This window comes from Nerophis lumbriciformis, linkage group LG35 (assembly GCF_033978685.3).
Source record: "Nerophis lumbriciformis linkage group LG35, RoL_Nlum_v2.1, whole genome shotgun sequence".
In the NCBI taxonomy this organism is placed as follows: domain Eukaryota; kingdom Metazoa; phylum Chordata; class Actinopteri; order Syngnathiformes; family Syngnathidae; genus Nerophis; species Nerophis lumbriciformis.
In genome coordinates this window covers 3,648,667-3,670,568 of record NC_084582.2, presented here as the reverse complement: position 1 = coordinate 3,670,568, position 21,902 = coordinate 3,648,667, and the positions used below count along the sequence as shown (strand labels likewise).

Here is a 21,902-nt window from a genome sequence, read left to right as displayed (position 1 = left end):
CTTCTCCGCTCCGTAAAAGTGTCCATCTCTTTTTTTTTTTTTCTTCTGTTGTGGCATATGCTGCAGGTGCCTGCTCGTTTTTCGTATGTGGGTAACAACATTTAACTATGTATATATATTTCCGAATTGGTTTAACTGCCACCCGCCTGAATCTATTTAAAATCTAATTTTTTTTTATTTCAACCGCCCGACCCGACCCGACCCGCGGATAAAATCTAATTTTTTTTTCATTTCATCCGCCCGATCCGCGGATAATCCGCGGACTCCGCGGTTGTGCCCGCAAACCGCGCAGCTCTACTGCACAGGCTCAAGTCTCAATCACACAGCCACACATTCACACTGATTGACAGATCGAGCAGCGCTAGCCACTGAGGCAAAAGCCCTGGGCAGTAAACTCTCTGTCCAGCGCAGCTCTTAAGGCGTCTGGGACAGAGGTCTCCACAACGTACTGTCACGCTATCTGGCATCTGTTACAATTGCACCTTATTGTAGCGTCGTTGGCAAGCACTTTCCTGTTCCCATCATGTCTTGCTGCGTATACAAATTTAAGTTGCTGTTATAGTCTAGCGCAGGGATGTCAAACTCGTTTTCATTGAGGGCCACATCGCAGTTATGGCTGCCATCAGAGGGCCGCTTGGAACAGCGAATAATGTATGAATTTGCCTTTGGATTTCATTATTAATTATATAAATAGTGTTAAGTAGACTGTCAATTTTACAGTAAAAACTTTACATTCACAAAATTGTACACAAATGTTTTGTTCGATTTTTTACAACATTTTACGGTAAATGGAAAAGCAGTACCACTGTTTTTTAACGGAAAAAGCTGGCAGCTTATTTGCCAGAATTTTCGTGTTAAATTGGTTTTTACAAAATTATATTGTTAATGGAAAAACAGTACAATTTTTTTTTTTTGTTCTGGCAACTTAGCTGCCAGTTTTTCTACCTTAAAAACAAATGTATCGTTCTTCCATTTACAGTAATACACCGTTGAAAACAAGATTTGACAATAAAAATATGGCAGCTCAGTCAACAGAATTTTAACGCAATTGTTCTTTTGTTTTGTTTTTCAATTTACAGTAATATGCTGTAAAGAACACCGTAAAATGTATTGTCGTTTTTATTAATTTGATGGGTAGTTTGCTGTAAAATCATATGTCAAGCAGATATTCAAGTACCGTATTTTTCGGAGTATAAGTCGCTCCGGAGTATAAGTCGCACCGGCCGAAAATGCATAATAAAGAAGGAAAAAAACATATATAAATCGCATTTTTGGGGGAAATTTATTTGATAAAACCCAACACCAAAACTGGACATTTGAAAGGCAATTTAAAATAAATAAAGAATAGTGAACAACAGGCTGAATAAGTGTACGTTATATGAGGCATAAATAACCAACTGGTATGTTAACGTAACATATTATGGTAAGAGTCATTCAAATAACTATAACATATAGAACATGCTATACGTTTACCAAACAATCTGTCACTCCTAATCACTAAATCCCATGAAATCTTATACGTCTAGTCTCTTACGTGAATGAGTATAAGTCGCACCCCCGGCCAAACTATGAAAAAAACTGCGACTTATTGTCCGAAAAATAATTTATTTTTATTTCGACAAAAATGTTTGGAAAGTATGATAATATATTGTAATATTTATTGCAATATTGGATACTATTAAAGTTTAAAAAGGTATGCAATTTCAAGCAGTACATATATTTTTTGTCAAAATGAAAAAATCAATTACATTTAGTGAAGAAATAAGTAATTTATTGACACATATCATTTCCAGGTTTTTGCGGGCCAGATAAAAAAGATGTCACGGGCCAGATCTAGCCCCTGGGCCTTGAGTTTCACACCTGTGGTCTAGTGTATTTGTTGCGCTAAATTGCTTTTTGTATGTTTTCCCCAATTTCGAAACTGTCCCTCTGTATGTCTATGTAATCTTTTTGATTATGTGCGTGTTTAATTGGTGTTCTGAGTAGAGATGTCCGAGAATATCGGCCTGCCGATATTATCGGCCGATAAATGCTTTAAAATGTAATATCGGAAATTATCGGTATCGTTTTTTTTATTATCGGTATCGTTTTTTTTTGTTTTTTTTTATTAAATCAACATAAAAAACACAAGATACACTTACAATTAGTGCACCAACCCAAAAAACTTACCTCCCCCATTTACAGTCATTCACACAAAGGGATTGTTTTTTTCTGTTATTAATATTCTGGTTCCTACATTATATATCAATATATATCAATACAGTCTGCAAGGGATACAGTCCGTAAGCACACATGATTGTGCGTGCTGCTGGTCCACTAATAGTACTAACCTTTAACAGTTAATTTTACTCATTTTCATTAATTACTAGTTTCTATGGAACTGTTTTTATATTGTTTTACTTTCTTTTTTATTCAAGAAAATGTTTTTAATTTATTTATCTTATTTTTTTTTTTTTTTTTTTTAAAAGGACCTTATCTTCACCATACCTGGTTGTCCAAATTAGGCATAACAATGTGTTAATTCCACGACTGTATATATCGGTTGATATCGGTATCGGTAATTAAGAGTTGGACAATATCAGAATTAGGGCTGCAACAACTAATCGATTAAAATCGATTATAAAAATAGTTGCCGATTAATTTAGTCATCGATTCGTTGGATCTATGCTATGCGCATAGGCAATTTTTAATTATTATTTTTTTATAAACCTTTATTTATAAACTGCAACGTGTACAAACAGCTGAGAAACAATAATCAAAATAAGTATGGTGCCAGTATACAGTTTTTTTCTCCAATCAAATACTGGAAAGGATAGAAATGTAGTTTGTCTCTTTTATCTGACTATTAATCGAAGTAATTATCGACAGATTAATCGATTATCAAATTAATCGTTAGTTGCAGCTCTAACCGGAATATCGGATATCGGCAAAAAAGCCATTATCGGACATCCCTAGTTCTGAGTCATGACACGCCTGTCAATTCCCCTTCTGAGCAACACTTGTAAGGCATTGTTTCTTATTACTATTACTTATTACTCCAAAAGTGCCTCTGACCAGTCTCTTGTTGGCCCAAGATTGTCACAAAAATATTTACAAAATTATGAGCAATTTTAGGAGGCTTGTAGGGATTAAGGTTGGCTGTGTGATCATCTGCAACTACTGTACATACTTGTGTTAAAATCCTTGCATTGGATATCACAAATGAATGTATTGCACTACAGTACAAAGAGAAAACTCACATTTTTCAAAATCGCTGTCATCGTCTGAATTCACAGTGGGAACATTGGAACTGTAAATAAATGACATGTTGGTGAGGTATCATGCAACGGTCAGAATAAAGAAGGAATAACACACAGATGTATTTACACCGGTGTGCTCGAGTGTCCTACCTGTCTTTCTTCACAGTGCTGCATGGTTTCTTTGAGGTAGGTTTAGCTTTCGGAGTAGCCTGGCTCACAAGAACTAAGGTGTGAACAAGTTTAGTGCACAAAACAGTGTTGATGCACTCTTCAACACATTATGCACAAGCACGTAAACTCACATTTGTCATAATTGCCACTGTCATCATCCGAATCCACAGTACGAACATCGGAACTGTATAGGAAGAACATCGTGGTTTTCACATGTTGGTGAGGTTACAACTGTCATAATAAAGAAAGAATAATGCGCATATTTACATTTTGCTCTATTTTCCTACCTGTCTGTCTTCACAACATGGCATGGTTTCTTTGAGGCGGCTTTAGGTTTTGGAGTAGCTCGGCTCACCAGGACTAAGGAGTGAACAAGTTTAGTGCACAAAACAGTGTTGATGCAATTAGGGATGTCCCGATCCGATATTTGGATCGGATCGGCTGCAGATATTTGCCAAAAATTGCGTATCGGCAAGGCATGGGAAAATGCTGATCCAGATCCAGTTAAAAAAAAAAAACTCCGGTCCGTGTTTTCCAAAGCACCTATTTAAATAATACATTCCACTTTTCTGCTGCTCCCTGATTTCCGTTCCGCATTTTCCAGCACGCCTTCAACACATCCACAATTCTCACACAGTTGCTTTTAGCTGCTGGCATTACACGACAGGCTCTTCTCACTCTTTCCTGTGTCTCCCTCTTACAGACAGCGAGCGCACCTTCTTACACACGTCACATACTGTCACATCATACGTCACATACTGTCACGTCATACGTCACATACGTATACGTCCTCCCCGAGCAGAGAGGCAGCAGCATGGCTAACGTTAGCTGTGATGCTAGCGCCGCCGTGTGACCAACGTTCTCTCTAAGGTGCGCGCTTGTGCAATTGCAAACTGCTCAAGCGTCCACTGCGCATAGCAATTATATGCCACGCACAAAATCACATAAAAAAAATAAGCGCATAACAATTTTCGACACACGGATATGACAGAGAAAACAGTTTTCGTCATCATTGTTCAAATATTATAACGTCTGTCGAGACGCTTATCTCCATTCGGTGCCACACGTCCACACCATCAAAATGCCCAGGCAAAAATTTCCACATCAACACCGTATGAAAAAATTTGTGATTTTTTTAGTTGTGATTTCCTTCTCTGCATGAAAGTTTAAAAGTAGCATATATTAATGCAGTATGAAGAAGAATGTTTTAATGTAGACATGCAAGCCTTGAAAGAAAATGTTGAAAATCAAGACTACATTTCCTGCAAATGGGTGCATTTCTACCCTATATTTTAACTTTAGATTTATTCTCATATCAAACTCTTTTGGCTGTCTTTTTGACACTTACATCAGGCGCCCCCCTCCACACCCTGGATTATAAATAATGTAAATAATTCAATGTGATTATCTTGTGTGATGACTGTATTATGATGATAGTATATCTGATAGTATATATCTGTATCATGAATCAATTTAAGTGGACCCCGACTTAAACAAGTTGAAAAACTTATTGGAGTGTTACCATTTAGTGGTCAATTGTACGGAATATGTACTGTACTGTGCAATCTACTAATAAAAGTCTCAATCAATCAATCAAAACACATGCTGTGATTATATGCATCAAGTGTTCATTCAAGGCTGAGGCAAAATATTGAGATATAGATCGTGTATCGCAATATGGCCTTAAAATATCGCAATATTAAAAAAAGGCCATATCGCCCAGCCCGAGTTTCAATGATGCCATTTCTGTTTGTCATGTATAATTTTGTCTATTTTGTGTTTATCCTTGAAAAAACAGGTCAGTTTCTTGTTACCAACCATTGTGTATTATTCAAACTCCCCTAATTCAGCTGGCTAGTTGTTATCAAGAGTACTAAAACCCTTTTCAACATGATTCTGACAACTAAGTAGGCTAAGTAACTTTAATCTTTAATACATGCTTGGATAGGCCAGTATCGGTCAGTATCAGTATCGGATCGGAAATGCAAAAACAAAATCGGTATCGGATCTGAATTGCAAAAACCTGGATCGGGACATCCCTAGATGCACTCTTCAACACATTATGCACAAGCACGTAAACTCACATTTGTCATAATTGCCACTGTCATCATCCGAATCCACAGTACGAACATCGGAACTGTATAGGAAGAACATCGTGGTTTTCACATGTTGGTGAGGTTACAACTGTCATAATAAAGAAAGAATAATGCACCCATTTACATTTTACTCTATTTTCCTACCTGTCGGTCTTCACAACATGGCATGGTTTCTTTGAGGCGGCTTTAGGTTTTGGAGTAGCTCGGCTCACCAGGACTAAGGAGCGAACAAGTTTAGTGCACAAAACAGTGTTGATGCAATCTGCAACACAATATGCATGAGCAAGTTAACTCACTTTTGTCAAATGTGTCACCGTCATCATCCAAATTCACAATAGCAACATTGGAACTGTGAAGGAATAACATATTGGTGAGGCATCATGCAACTGTCATAATGAAGAAGGAATAATATACGTATTTACATCGTGCTCTCGTGTCCTACCTGACGGTCTTTACAACACTGCGTGGTTTCTTTGAGGCAGCTTTAGATTTTGGAGTAGCCTGGCTCACGAGAACTGAGTGAAAATATTAGGAAAGAAATCATTCTCATATCACCCTTGTAATACCTTTCAAAAGTATATATTCTTAAGTTTTGAACATTTCCACAAGTTTCAAATAGCAAAGTCTTACATGGGTTAGCACTAGGGATGTCCCGATCCAGGTTTTTGCACTTCCGATCCGATACCGATATTGTTTTTGCACTTCCGATCCGATACCGATACCGATACTGACCGATACTGGCCTATCCGAGCATGTATTAAAGTTTAAAGTTATTTAGCCTACCGGTACTTAGTTGTCAGAATCATGTTGAAAAGGGTTTTAGTACTCTTGATAACAACTAGCCAGCTGAATTAGGGGAGTTTGAATAATACACAAAATAGACAAAATTATACATGACAAACAGAAATGGCATCATTGAACTAGGGCTGGGCGATATGGCCTTTTTTTAATATTGCGATATTTTAAGGCCATATTGCGATACACGATATATATCTCGATATTTTGCCTTAGCCTTGAATGAACACTTGATGCATATAATCACAGCAGTATGATGATTCTATGTGTTTTGATTGATTGATTGAGACTTTTATTAGTAGGTTGCACAGTGAAGTACATATTCCGTACAATTGACCACTAAATGGTAACACCCCAATAAGTTTTTCAACTTGTTTAAGTCGGGGTCCACTTAATTCTTGATTCATGATACAGATATATACTATCAGATATATACTATCATCATAATACAGTCATCACACAAGATAATCACATTGGATTATTTACATTATTTATAATCCAGGGTGTGGAGGGGGGCGCCGGATGTAAGTGTCAAAAAGACAGCCAAAAGAGTTTGATATGAGAATAAATCTAAAGTTAAAATATAGGGTAGAAATGCACCCATTTGCAGGAAATGTAGTCTTGATTTTCAAAATTTTCTTTCAAGGCTTGCATGTCTACATTAAAACATTCTTCTTCATACTGCATTAATATATGCTACTTTTAAACTTTCATGCAGAGAAGGAAATCACAACTAAATAGATGACTAATTTTTTCAGACGGTGTTGATCTGGAAATTTTTGCCTCTGCATTTTGATGGTGTGGGCGTGTGGCACCGAACGGAGATAAGCGTCGACAGATATTAATTAAACGGTCCGTGTGTCGAAAATTGTTATGCGCTTATTTTCTTATTTGATTTTGTGCGTGGTATAGATTTGCCGTGCGCAGAGGACGTTTGAGCAGGCGCGCACCTTAGCGGCTGCGCTAGCATCACAGCTAACGTTAGCCATGCTGCTACCTCTCTGCTCGGGGAGGACGTATACGTATGTGATGTATGACGTGACAGTATGTGACGTATGACGTGACAGTATGTGACGTGTGTAAGAAGGTGCGCTCGCTGTCTGTGAGAGGGAGACACAGGAAAGAGTGAGAAGAGCCTGTCGTGTAATGCCAGCAGCTAAAAGCAACTGTGTGAGAATCCACAGACCTGTGGATGTGTTGAAGGTGTGCTGGAAAATGCGGAACGGAAATTACGGAGCAGCAGAAAAGTGGAATGTATTATTTAAATAGGTGCGTTGGAAAACACGGACCGGAGTTTTTCTTTAAACTGGATCTGGATCGTCATTTTCCCAGGCCTTGCCGATACGCATTTTTTGGCAAATATCGGCGGCCGATCCGATCCAAATATCGGATCGGGACATCCCTAGTTAGCACAAGCTCCACTAAAGGATTTTATGAGACAGAAAGCAGCGACTCACCAATTAGACACTGACCAGGCCAGAGCCACTGCTAGAGGGGGCGGTGAGACACCGCCTAGGCGTTCCATGTGTTTTTTGGGTTTTTTTTTTTTTTAAAAGGGAGTACACAGTGGAACACTTAACCGCTTTCTGTCAGATGTCCCAGCTTTGCAAGTTTTAAAGGCAATTTGAAAATGTGGCTTAGGACAAACCAGAGTTGTTACCGTGTTTAAATAGGTCAATATTCTGATGCTTACAGAATACAAGTTCCATCCATCCATCCATTTTCTACCGCTTATTCCCTTCGGGGTCGCGGGGGGCGCTGGAACCTATCTCAGCTACAATCGGGCGGAGGGCGGGGTACACCCTGGACAAGTCGCCACCTCATCGCAGGGCCAACACAGATAGACAGACAACATTCACACTCACATTCACACACTAGGGCCAATTTAGTGTTGCCAATCAACCTATCCCCAGGTGCATGTCTTTGGAGGTGGGAGGAAGCCGGAGTACCCGGAGGGAACCCACGCAGTCACGGGGAGAACATGCAAACAGAATACAAGTTGTGTATTAATATTTGGTGCAACATTTCTTACATAGACTTTTATATGCTATTTTGGTGCAATATATGCATATACACACCTGTTAATGCTAACTACTTGTGCAATAGGGTTATGTGCAATAATACTAGTACTTTAACTTATATACAATAATTTTGCACACTTTTTCATCTGTTTTAATCATTTTTTTACTACAAGTTTACAGCTACAGTTTCCCTCTTTAAGATCTAAAAAAAATTAATTGGGAATGTCCGGTGGGCTAGATTGAAAAGCTTAACGGGCCGCATGCGGCCCTCAGGCCTTAATTTGCCCAGGTCTGCCCTAGAGGGACAGGCGGTAGGAACTGGATGATGTTCATTATCTGTGCATTGTCCAATGTAACAAATAAAGTAACACGTTTAGAGCTGCACCTGGGGATAGGTTGATGGGCGACACTAAATTGGCCCTAGTGTGTGAATGTGAGTGTGAATGTTGTCTGTCTATCTGTGTTGGCCCTGCGATGAGGTGGTGACTTGTTCAGGGTGTACCCCGCCTTCCGCCCGAATGCAGCTGATAGGCTCCAGCACCCCCCCGCAACTCCAGAAGGGACAAGCAGTAGAAAATGGACGGATGGATGGACATTTAGAGCAGTGTTTTTCAACCTTTTTTGAGCCAAGGCACATTTTTTGCGTTGAAAAAATCCGGAGGCTCACCACCAGCAGAAATCGTTAAAAAACTAAACTCAGTTGAGAGTAAAAAGTTGTTGTCGCAATTGTTGGATATGAATTCAAACCATAACCAACCATGGATCAATATAGCACTTGTCTCAAAGTAGGTCTACTGTCATGACCTGTCACATCCCGCCGTGACTTATTTGGAGTTTTTCTGTGTTTTCCTGTGTGTAGTGTTTTAGTTCTTGTCTTGCGCTCCTATTCTGGTGTTGATTGTCATGTCATGTACGGATGTACTTTGTGGACGCCGTCTGCTCCACACGCTGTAAGTCTTTGCTGTCGTCCAACATTCTGTTTTTGTTTACTTTGTAGCCAGTTTAGTTTTTGTTTCTTTCTGCATAGCTTTGCCTAAGCTTCAATGCCCTTTATTAGGGTCACTCACCTTTATTTTTGGTTTAAGCATCAGACACCTTTTTACCCTCACGCTGCTTCCCGCTGTTTTTGACATCTACAAAGCAATTAGCTACCGGCTGCCACCTACTGGTATGGAAGAGCATTACACGGTTTCTCCACCGAGCTCTAGGCAGCACCGACACTCAACAACAACACATCATTTGCAAACTATAATTACTGGTTTGCAAAAAATATTTTTAACCCAAATAGGTGAAATTAGGGCTGGGCTTTGTCTCTGTGCTATATAGACAATGACTATATCGTGATATTCGAGTATACGTTCTCACGCAGTTGCTTTTAGCTGCGGGCATTACACTACAGGCTCTTCTCACTCTTTCTAGTCTCTCCTTCTCACAGAGACTTAAACAAGCGCACCTTCTTACATACGTATACGCCCTCGCTGAGCAGAGAGGTAGCAGCATGGCTAAAGTTAGCTGTGGTGCAAGTGGTAATACGAGAGAAAAAAGGTGCGAATCTGGTAACAAATGAAGGAAGAATTAATTCCTAAGAAAAACAGCAGTCCATCGTCTGGCGGTGGTTTGGCTTCAAGTGGGAATATGTCAAACAGACAACCGTAATTTGTCAAGTGTGGGGTGAAAGCGTTGCTACAAAAAGTAGCATTACTGCTAATATGTAGCATCATTTGAAAAGTCACCCGCTAGAGAATGAAGAGTGCTTGAAACTTCGCATGTCAACATCTCCGTTCGGTGCCACACCAACAAAATGCCGAGGCAACCATTTACACATCAACACCGTATGAAAAAAATAGCCCACGACATAAGGAGATAACGTCCGCCGGAACCTACCACATAGCGAAGGACGTACACCAGGGGTGCTTAAACCTTTTCTGCAGGCGAGCTACTTTTCAATTGATCAAGTCGTGGGGATCTACCTCATTCGTATATATAATTTATATTTACTTATTTATGAAATATATGTTTTTGTTAACAAGTTAAAGGTGTTTAATGATAATACAAGCATGTTTAACACATATAGTTAATATTGTTAAAAAAGTAAAGGTGTTTAATGAAAATACAAGTATGTTTAATAAATATAGTTAATATTGTTAACAAGTTAAAGGTGTTTAATGATAATACAAGCATGTTTAACACATAGTTAATATTGTTAAAAAAAGTAAAGGTGTTTAATGAAAATACAAGTATGTTTAATAAATATAGTTAATATTGTTAACAAGTTAAAGGTGTTTAATGATAATACAAGCATGTTTAACACATATAGTTAATATTGTTAATAAGTTAAAGGTGTTTAAAGATAATGCAAGCATGTTTAACACATATAGTTAATAAATTAAAGGTGTTTAATGATAATACAAGAATGTTTAACACATATAGTTAATATTGTTAATAAGTTAAAGGTGTTTAAAGATAATACAAGCATGTTTAACACATATAGATTCCTTTCTTTCATGAAGACAATAATATATTTTTATATTTTATTCTGATGACTTGCATTGATTGGAATCAGACAGTAGTGATGATAACGTCCGCATTTTCGAATGGAGGAGAAAAAAAGTCCTCCTTTCTGTCCAATACCACATGAAAGTGGTTGGTTTTTGGCATCTTATTTGTCCAGCTTCCGTACTCCTTTGTATACACTTTACAAGAAATACATTGTCTCCAAACTCCGTAGCTTGCTAGCTTGTGCACGCCAGCTTTCTGAGACTCTTATTTTGGTAGCGCAGGCAGGATGAAGCAGAGCTTTTATTGTGCAACTGTGCAGTCGGTCTTTCGAGTCGCCAGAGTCTGTTGAAATAAAGTGTTTCTCGCCTTCCTGTCGGTAATTTTAATGAGCTGGCAGCAGCCAGCGTCATCTCAGAAGACCCTCGGGTGCCGTGAATGTCAATCAAGTGACGAAAGTGACGTCATAGTGAAGATTTATGATCGCTCATTTTTAGGACTATTTTTTTAATGCCTGGCTGGTGATCGACTGACACACCCTCCACGATCGACTGGTAGCTCGCGATCGACGTAATGAGCACCCCTGACGTACACAATTTGATTTCCTATTATGCAGCTCATTTTTATTTGACAGTTATTGAAATATCTTGTGTGACATCATGCACAAAAGTGCACTTTATTTGTTTTAAACTATTGTCGTGGCGTTTTGTACAAAAAGTGCACTTTGATTTAGTGTTGTTTTGATATGTCATCTTAGTGACATCATTCACAAAAGTGCACTAATAGCTTGTTTTAAAATGTCTCTGACAATCTTGCACTTTCTGTTTAGAAATGACATGAATGTTTGTGCCACTGCTTAATAGCTGTTCAATAAATACACTTTTAGTTGTGATTTCCCTCTCTGCATGAAAGTTTAAAATGAGCATATATTAATGCAGTATGAACAAGAATGTTTTAATGTAGACACATAGAATCATCATACTGCTGTGATTATATGCATCAAGTGTTCATTCAAGGCCAAGGCAAAATATCGAGATATATATATAGTGTATCGCAATATGGCCTAAAAATATTGAGATATTAAAAAAAGGCCATATCGCCCAGCCCGAGGTGAAATTAGATCATCTCCCACGGCACACTGGTTGAAAAACACTGATTTAAAGCACAACACAGTGTTGATGCAATCTGCAACACATTATGCACGGGCAAGTTAACTCACATTTGTCAAATTCGTCATCGCTGGACTCCGTTAAGACCTTGCTTGTACATTTGTCGCCCTGGTTCTCTTTGTCGTCGTCAAATCGAGGATGGACAGGGGATATTGACCAATTCACAGCAGGACAGCCACTTGGGATGTTGTGACGTTTCTTTCCAACTGAATTCATCAGCTACAAAAAAGAAACACACAGACATGAAATCAAACCTGCGAGCAGAGCAAATAGAAGTGTCAAATGCATTATAACAAACCTTCTTCTCTGCTATGTCCAGTGCATTGTCACCAATCCACCCCATCTTTTGGGAAACTCGCTCAAATAAGCTGCGGGTTTCATCATTCATGTTTTTTCCTCTGAAATGTATTGAAACTATTTAAATCAATCAGAAACATTTTAAATGCCTACGAAGTAGTCTAATTCATTTCATTTATTTCAGGCAATGACATAAAGAAGTACAAGTTGACAAAACATAATAATATAAATTAATATAGTGCATGATTGTCCAGTTTTGCCTGAAAGGGAGTGGGAAAAAGATAATTTATTTAATCCCACCCCCAGTTATCCATTCAGTGATTATTCACACGAGTTTCACTCTTACTTTGTTCAAGGATTATAATACAGATGTTGTATCATAGTGGCATTACCACATGTAACAATAATTATTACACTGTAACAATCATTTGTATCAACAATGTAGGAAGAATGAATATACCAACAATGGTAATAGACAACATAGCAATAATGGTAAGGAAACATTGAGCACATGTTAACACTTTGAGACAGAGTATAGCAGCAGGTCAAATTAAAGAGCCTTCTTTCTTTTTCTTTCTTTAGTTTATTTCGAAAATGAACACACTTACATTATAATACATCACACAATTTCATATAATTTCATTTTACATCATGCCCGAAAAGGAGTAGGAAGAAGCAAATCTTATTTAATCCTACCCCTTTCCCTGTTTGCAATTTTACCAAATCACCCTCATCTCTATATTTGAACCAGACCCCATGTTTGTATACCAATAGTTTAAATCGATTAATAGTTTGGCATTGCTTGTGTTGTAAGTCCGCAGTTTGTTCCATAGTTTTACTCCGCATACAGACACATAAAAACGTTTACGAGTGGTTTGAGCTCTCGGCAATAAGAAATATCCAAAGCCTCTCAAGTTATGAGCCTGCACTCGTCTTATAAAAAAACGTTGTAGATTAGGCGGCAATAATTTGTTAAATGCTTTATATAAGATTATTAATGTCCATCCATCCATCCATCCATCTTCTTCCGCTTATCCGAGGTCGGGTCGCGGGGGCAGCAGCCTAAGCAGGGAAGCCCAGACTTCCCTCTCCCCAGCCACTTCGTCCAGCTCCTCCCGGGGGATCCCGAGGCGTTCCCAGGCCAGCCGGGAGAGATAGTCTTCCCAGCGTGTCCTGGGTCTTCCCTGTGGCCTCCTACCGGTCGGACGTGCCCGAAACACCTTCCTAGGGAGGCGTTCGGGTGGCATCCTGACCAGATGCCCGAACCACCTCATCTGGCTCCTCTCGATGTGGAGGAGCAGCGGCTTTACTTTGAGCTCCCCCCGGATGACAGAGCTTCTCACCCTATCTCTAAGGGAGAGCCCCGCCACTCGGCGGAGGAAACTCATTTCGGCCGCTTGTACCCGTGATCTTGTCCTTTCGGTCATGACCCAAAGCTCATGACCATAGGTGAGGATGGGAACGTAGATCGACCGGTAAATCGAGAGCTTTGCCTTCCGGCTCAGCTCTTTCTTCACCACAACGGATCGATACAGCGTCCGCATTACTGAAGACGCCGCTCCGATCCGCCTGTCGATCTCACGATTCACTCTTCCCCCACTCGTGAACAAGACTCCGAGGCACTTGAACTCCTCCACTTGGGGCAAGATCTCCTCCCCAACCCGGAGATGGCACTCCACCCTTTTCCGGGAGAGAACCATGGACTCGGACTTGGAGGTGCTGATTCCCATCCCAGTCGCTTCACACTCGGCTGCAAACCGATCCAGTGAGAGCTGAAGATCTTGGCCGGAGGAAGCCATCAGGACCACATCATCTGCAAATAGCAGAGACCTAATCCTGCAACCACCAAACCAGATACCCTCAACGCCCTGACTGCGCCTAGAAATTCTGTCCATAAAGGTTATGAACAGAATGGGTGACAAAGGGCAGCCTTGGCGGAGTCCAACCCTCACTGGAAACGTGTCCGACTTACTGCCGGCAATGCGGACCAAGCTCTGACACTGATCATACAGGGAGCAAACTGCCACAATAAGACAGTCCGTTACCCCATACTCTCTGAGCACTCCCCACAGGACTTCCCGGGGTACACGGTCGAATGCCTTCTCCAAGTCCACAAAGCACATGTAAATTATTAATGTATTATATTTAACAAGGTCATCAAATTTGAGCAACTTTGATTGCGTAATCAGATTATGAGTATGTTCTAAATAACCAACGTTGTGAATGATCCGCACTGCTCTTTTCTGTAATATGACCAGAGGATGAATTGTGTTGTGGTAAGTATTCCCCCATACTTCAACACAGTATATAAAGGTATGGGAGTACCAAGGTGCAGTATAGAGTACGGAGTGCATTTTCATTGAGGTATAGTTTTGCTTTGTTTATAATTGAAAGGCTTTTTGATATTTTTGTTTAAATGTGTCTGACATGAGGTTTCCATGATAGTTTACTATCAATTATTACTCCCAAAAATGTATTCTCATTTACGATTTCAATTTGGGTACCATCAATACTTATTTTCTGTTCAGACGTTATGTTGCGATTTCCAAACATCACTATCTTAGTTTTATTTATATTCAAAGATAATTTATTTGTGTCCATCCATTGTTTTACTATGTTTGGTTCTGTGTTTACTGTATTTATGAGCACATTATAGTCATCACTACTGTAGAATATATTTGTGTCGTCTGCAAATAGTATACATTTCAGTATTTTGGATGTATTAAACATATCATTAATACATACATTAAACAGTTTTGGCCCCAACACGGACCCTTGGGAGACACCACAAGCAATGCCAAGAGTAGTGATGGGTCCGGCAACACCGATGCATCGGCGCATGCGTCGAGCTCATAGAGCAAAACCCTACGTCGGTGCGCGTACCGCTTTTAGAAAGTCACGTGACCGATCATGAGCTGTTTTGGTCACGTGACCGATACGCGAACTGTGTCGCACTGACGCCTCCTCTGTGCCCTGTGAGCGTGTCTTTTCTACAGCCGGAGAAATAATAACTAAGAAGAGAAATCGTCTAAAATGTAATACGTCGGAAAAACTTCTCTTTTTTTTTTTATATAAAAATGTGTAAAAAAATAAAATTAAAAAAATTCCCAGTCCACAATCATCCACAACACGTTCTCTTAGATTTCCATGTTATGATACATGTTCACATTATTTATTGACTGTATCTAAAAAAGATAAAAAAATATTTTTATTTAAATGAAGATATGAAATAATCCTAAATGAAATACAATGACTTGGTTTATATTATTGTATATACTAGGGCAGGGGTCACCAACGCGGTGCCCGCGGTCACCAGGTAGCCCGTAAGGACCAGATGAGTCGCCCGCTGGCCTGTTCTAAAAATAGCTCAAAGAGCAGCACTTACCAGTGAGCTGCCTCTATTTGTTCAATTTTATTTATTTACTAGCAAGCTGGTCTCACTTTGCTCGACATTTTTAAATTCTAAAAGAGACAAAACTCAAATAGAATTTGAAAATCCAAGAAAATATTTTAAAGACTTGGTCTTCACTTGGAATAAGCGGTAGAAAATGGATGGATGGGTCTTCACTTGTTTAAATAAATTCATTTATTTTTTACTTTGCTTCTTATTACTTTTAGAAATACAATTTTAGAGAAAAAATACAACCTTAAAAATGATTTTAGGATTTTTAAACAAATATACCTTTTTACCTTTTAAATTTCCTCTTCTTTCCTGACAATTTAAATCAATGTTCAAGTAAATTGATTTATTTTTTTATTGTAAAGAGTAATAAATATTTTAGCTTCTGTTTTTTCCGACGAAGAATATTTGTGAAATATTTTTTCAAACTTACTATGATTAAAATTCAAAAAAATTATTCTGGCAAATCTAGAAAATCTGTAGAATCAAATTTAAATATTTCAAAGTATTTTGAATTTCTTTTAAAATTTTTGTTCTGGAAAATCTAGAAGAAATACTGATTTGTCTTTGTTAGAAATATAGCTTGGTCCAATTTGTTAAATATTCTAACAAAGTGCAGATTGGATTTTAACCAATTTAAAACATGTCATCAAAATTCTAAAATTTATCTTAATCAGGAAAAATTACTAATGATGTTCCATGAAGTTTCCAGTGAGGGTTGGACTCCGCCAAGGCTGCCCTTTGTCACCGATTCTGTTCATAACTTTTATGGACAGAATTTCTAGGCGCAGTCAAGGCGTTGAGGGGATCTGGTTTGGTGGCTGCAGGATTAGGTCTCTGCTTTTTGCAGATGATGTGGTCCTGATGGCTTCATCTGGCCAGGATTTTCAGCTCTCACTGGATCGGTTCGCAGCTGAGTGTGAAGCGACTGGGATGAGAATCAGCACCTCCAAGTCCGAGTCCATGGTTCTCGCCCGGAAAAGGGTGGAGTGCCATCTCCGGGTTGGGGAGGAGATCTTGCCCCAAGTGGAGGAGTTCAAGTACCTCGGAGTCTTGTTCACGAGTGAGGGAAGAGTGGATCGTGAGATCGACAGGCGGATCGGTGCGGCGTCTTCAGTAATGCGGACGCTGTATCGATCCGTTGTGGTGAAGAAGGAGCTGAGCCGGAAGGCAAAGCTCTCAATTTACCGGTCGATCTACGTTCCCATCCTCACCTATGGTCATGAGCTTTGGGTTATGACCGAAAGGACAAGATCACGGGTACAAGCGGCCGAAATGAGTTTCCTCCGCCGGGTGGCGGGGCTCTCCCTTAGAGATAGGGTGAGAAGCTCTGCCATCCGGGAGGAGCTCAAAGTAAAGCCGCTGCTCCTCCACATCGAGAGGAGCCAGATGAGGTGGTTCGGGCATCTGGTTAGGATGCCACCCGAACGCCTCCCTAGGGAGGTGTTTAGGGCACGTCCGACCGGTAGGAGGCCGCGGGGAAGACCCAGGACACGTTGGGAAGACTATGTCTCTCGGCTGGCCTGGGAACGCCTCGGGGTCCCACAGGAAGAGCTGGACGAAGTGGCTGGGGAGAGGGAAGTCTGGGCTTCCCTGCTTAGGCTGCTGCCCCCGCGACCCGACCTCGGATAAGCGGAAGAAGATGGATGGATGGATGGAATTTTTTCAAAAAGATTCAAATAAGCTAGTTTTTCTCTTCTTTTTGTCGGTTGAATTTTGAATTTTAAAGAGTCGAAATTGAAGATAAACTATGTTCCAAAATTTTATTTTAAATTTTTTCATGTGTTCTCCTCTTTTAAACCGTTCAATTAAGTGTTTTTTTTTTTATCATTTATTCTCTACAAAAAACCTTCCGTAAAAGGAAAAAAAAAATGTACGACGGAATGACAGACAGAAATACTCTTTTTTTTTTTATATATAAATTTATTTATTTAGCTATTCTTGTTTAAATCACACTTACGTGTAACTTACAAATGACAATATATTTATTTATTTAAGTGTGTATCAAACTGGTAGCCCTTCGCATTAATCAGTACCCAAGAAGTAGTTTTTGGTTTCAAAAAGGTTGGTGACCCCTGTACTAGGGCATCAAATCAGCGTCAGTTGAGTCGGTCCATAGGTTGCCTGTAGGGATTTTTAATGTCCAGCAGATGTCAGTATTTAGTGACACAGTATCGACACAGTATCAATACAGTTTTGCAATGTGTCGAAACGCTTCATGACGCCTCATCAACCCACCACTAGCCAAGAGTATCAGATAAAAATTTACCCATTTTAACAAACTTTACCCTCCCTGTTAAATAACTTTGTAACCCTAATTCGCAGAGGTGTGGACTCGAGTCACATGACTTGGACTCGAGTCAGACTCGAGTCATGAATTTGATGACTTTAGACTCGACTTGACAAAATGTAAAAAGACTTGCAACTCGACTTCGACTTTAACATCAATGACTTGTGACTTCACTTGGACTTGAGCCTTTTGAATTGACATGACTTGACATGACTTGCTACTTTCCCCAAAACCCAAAGATGAAAAAGTTATTCGGGAGCGCTCCGTATTTTTCATTGTGTACTTGTCTATCAGCGTTGCGTGTGTCAGCTGGTGTGGTCTCAGTACAACAGCCAATCAAATTAGATCTACTTTGTTTTCATCACACAGCATTCATCCAATCAAATTGCAGGACAACCAACGAAGAAGACATGTCCAAACCACACGCCAGTGAACAAAAAATGATACCTAAAATAATTTCGTTTGGGTATAAAAATTACGAGGTGGTCAACACAAAACGGTTTGCAGTATGCAACACATGCGGTTCGAAAATTACTGATGGAGAGGCAACAACTTCCAACTTTGTCCGGCATTTGAAGTTGCACAAAGAAGGGTAAGTTTTGAATGTAAGATAACGTTTATTGGCTAAGTAACGTGACTTTTATTTGCTGTGTAGTTAAATCAGTGAGGCTGTAAACTCACTGCTAACGTTATAACGTTATTGCAAACACGGGAATCTGTTGCAGTTCACTACCTTATTCATACTTTTTGTTCAGTGATTTTTTTTAAGCAGGGTTACGTTAGTCAATATATCACACGTAACGTAACGTTAGACGGCGGTCAGCAGCACCGCGTATTTTAGCCACCTAAAAAAAGACAAAAATAGTAAAATAAAGGTCAGTTAAAATGTATACTATATTATGAATATGTGTACCGTTTTAGCTAGCTTTCTGACATACTGTTGGTTGTTTACCTCAGTGGTCCCCAACCACCGGGCCGCGGCCCGGTACTAGTCCGTGGATCGATTGGTATCGGGCCGCACAAGAAATATATTTTTTTTCTTTTCTTTTTTTAATTAAATCAACATAAAAAACACAAGATACACTTACAAGTAGTGCACCAACCCAAAATAACTCTCTCCCCCCTTTTGTTCTGGGCATTGAACATGAAGACTCTTCCTTCACTGTTCCGAGTGGCCATGAGAGTCTTGGCAGTGCCTGCCTCCAGTGCTCCAGTGGAGCGAGTTTTCAGCCATGGTGGCATCATACTACGCCCCCATCGTGCACAAATGACTGACAGACTCTTGGCTAATTTGGTCTTTTGCAAATGCAATGCAGCATAAGGCCCTGACATATAAAAAGTACAACTTTTTTGTTATGTTCACGTATATGTCATGTTTTTTCAATGTTAACACTTTTGTACAAATAAGTACATTTGCACTTTATTTTTCAATGTGTTTGTTCTGTAAAGGAATGAGTTAATGTTTAAAATGACTGGTTAATAGTGCTATTATAAAGTGCAATGTCAGCACAATTTTCTTTCCTGCAATTTAAAATGCACTTGTTTTAATAAATAAATACAGCGTTTGAAAAGCATACACAATCTGTGTTAATATATTAGTCTGTGGTTAAAAGGACTTGAAAGGACTCGAAGCTCAAAATGCAGGACTTAGGACTTGACTTGAGACTTTCCAGTCTTGACTTTGGACTTGACTCGGGGCTTGCCTGTCTTGACTCGGGACTTGACTCGGACTTGAGGGCAAAGACTTGAGACTTACTTGTGACTTGCAAAACAATGACTTGGTCCCACCTCTGCTAATTCGAAATATAATGGTGTCAACAAGAGCAAGCTAACATTAGCGAACTAGCTAGCATCAAAACTACCAATGTGTTTATAACAATTATACATGAGGGTTTGAATTAGTGTGATTTTAAAGCTTGGAACACAAGCCAACATTAAGAAGTATAAATTACCTGTTCAATGACGGCTGAATGTTTCTCGGTTGCTTAAAAAAACACTTAGCTAAGCGAGGTTTGAATCCGGCGCCTCCTTTCGTCGAATGAAATGAACCAGGTTTTATTGCTTGGCTTCGACGGGCCTCACTTCCGGCTCACGCCCCGCCCATTAAAGTCACGTGGTGGTCATTTCGAGAAAAAAAAAAAAAAAAGAATTGCCGTATGTTTGTGTTGTTTTCGGCTGTACAAGTCGTTCAAATTGCGAATAGGATTTTTGCAGAGTTCCTCGAGGGGGGAATCAAAAAGGGCGGAAAAGAGCAAGATTTTACAATTTTTTTTATTTTTTTTTTTAAACCTTTATTTATACACTGCAACATTTACAAACAATCGAGAAATAATCATGTAACAAACAGTTCAGGGTGTCCCAAGTTACCGGAGTGTGTTCTGGAGGCGTTTTGTCCCTCCAGAGTTGCCGTAGGCCTGTGACGTAAGAGGTCTATAAACGTGGGTTGTTGAAGGTTGACATTAAAAGAGGTGGTGTAGACCGGACCTGCTCTCATGACTCTGGGTTTGCATATTCTGTGTACTTATATAAGAAAATAATAAATGGGAGTCATGAGATCAGGTCCGGTCTACACCACTTCTTTTAATGTCAACCTTCAACAACCCACACTTATAGACCTCTTACGTCACAGCCTACGGCAACTCCGGAGGGACACAACTCCATAACATTGATAAATGGCATCCGAGGCCAGTTTCTACTCGTTAAACTCCTTAACTGTTGTGTCGTCGAGGAAAATCCCATATTCATAAATCCAGAGTAATGTCATGCAAACCATATATTGTTTTATTCTGGATTGAAAAACTTTTATAACTCACTATCCATTCATCCATTTTCTACCGCTTGTCCCGTTAATAAAGTTAAAGTACCAATGATTGTCACACACACACTAGGTGTGGTGAAATTTGTCCTCTGCATTTGACCCATCCCCTTGTTCACCCCCTGGGAGGTGAGGGGAGCAGTGGGCAGCAGCGGTGCCGCGCCCGGGAATCAATTCCAACCCTTGATGCTGAGTGCCAAGCAGAGAGGTAATGGGTCCCATTTTTATAGTCTTTGGTATGACTCGGCCGGGGTTTTGAACTCACAACCTATCGATCTCAGGGCGGACACTTTAACCACTAGGCCACTGAGTAGGTATAACGACAAAAATAAAATAAAAAAGGTCATAACCTCACGTTCTAAAATGATAAAAATGGTTACCATCCCAAAAAAATGTGCAGCTTGATACTTTTATTTTTCAAGTGTTACCCTTCACACGTTTATTTGTTTAGTTCCTTGCTTGTGTGTATTTTGCAGTTTCTTGTCAACGTATCAAATACATGGATCTCGTAATTTTCATTGTTTAATGTCTGTATTATAGTTATTAAAATGAAGTTGGAAAAAAATAGGATTCATGGTTCTTTGAAGGGAACCGTACCTTTCAAAAGAGTCGTTCAAAAGACTAGCTCATTAAAAAAATCACCAGAATCAAGTTAGAAATAACATTTACATTTTCAGAAACATTACTCTATTTGTGGGAATTACTCTGAAATATTATCAATTACATTTTTTTTGTTTTCATTGTAAACATTCCATAAGGAGATGTCATATTTCCATGCTTTTGACAGTGACATCACTAGTCTTGAAATTGTGCCTCACCTAAAAAACTGTAGCACAAGCGTTACTTAACAATACAGAAAAAATGCACAAATAATAAAATGCATTAATGGGTCCAGGGTGTCACCCGGCTTCTGCCCGAATGCAGCCGAAAAAGGGTCCAGCACCCCCACCTTGAATTTTCATCAAAATACAGTTACCATTAACCATGTAGCAAGGAAGTACACCGTTGTCTAATTGGTCTGTCACTGAAGCAAGCTTTTCTACCTATATATATATATATATATATATATATATATATATATATATATTGGATTAACAAAATAACATTGACGGG

At 39.4% G+C, this 21,902-nt stretch overlaps 1 protein-coding gene across 1 annotated transcript in view; it reads right to left on the bottom strand.

Moving 5' to 3' along the window:
• Window positions 1-20,013, bottom strand: part of gcna (germ cell nuclear acidic peptidase) — a 34,560-nt gene extending 14,547 nt beyond the window's left edge. The window contains exons 1-11 of the mRNA XM_061927664.2: window positions 19,927-20,013; window positions 12,286-12,385; window positions 12,038-12,206; window positions 5,949-6,021; window positions 5,803-5,855; window positions 5,651-5,723; window positions 5,495-5,547; window positions 3,698-3,770; window positions 3,542-3,594; window positions 3,390-3,462; window positions 3,240-3,289 (exon numbers count right to left, since the gene is read on the bottom strand). Coding sequence (XP_061783648.2) covers window positions 3,240-3,289; window positions 3,390-3,462; window positions 3,542-3,594; window positions 3,698-3,770; window positions 5,495-5,547; window positions 5,651-5,723; window positions 5,803-5,855; window positions 5,949-6,021; window positions 12,038-12,206; window positions 12,286-12,375 — 760 coding nt within the window. The 5' untranslated portion in view covers window positions 12,376-12,385; window positions 19,927-20,013. The remainder of the gene's footprint in view (window positions 1-3,239; window positions 3,290-3,389; window positions 3,463-3,541; window positions 3,595-3,697; window positions 3,771-5,494; window positions 5,548-5,650; window positions 5,724-5,802; window positions 5,856-5,948; window positions 6,022-12,037; window positions 12,207-12,285; window positions 12,386-19,926) is intronic.
• Between the last annotated feature and the right edge of the window lie 1,889 nt (window positions 20,014-21,902).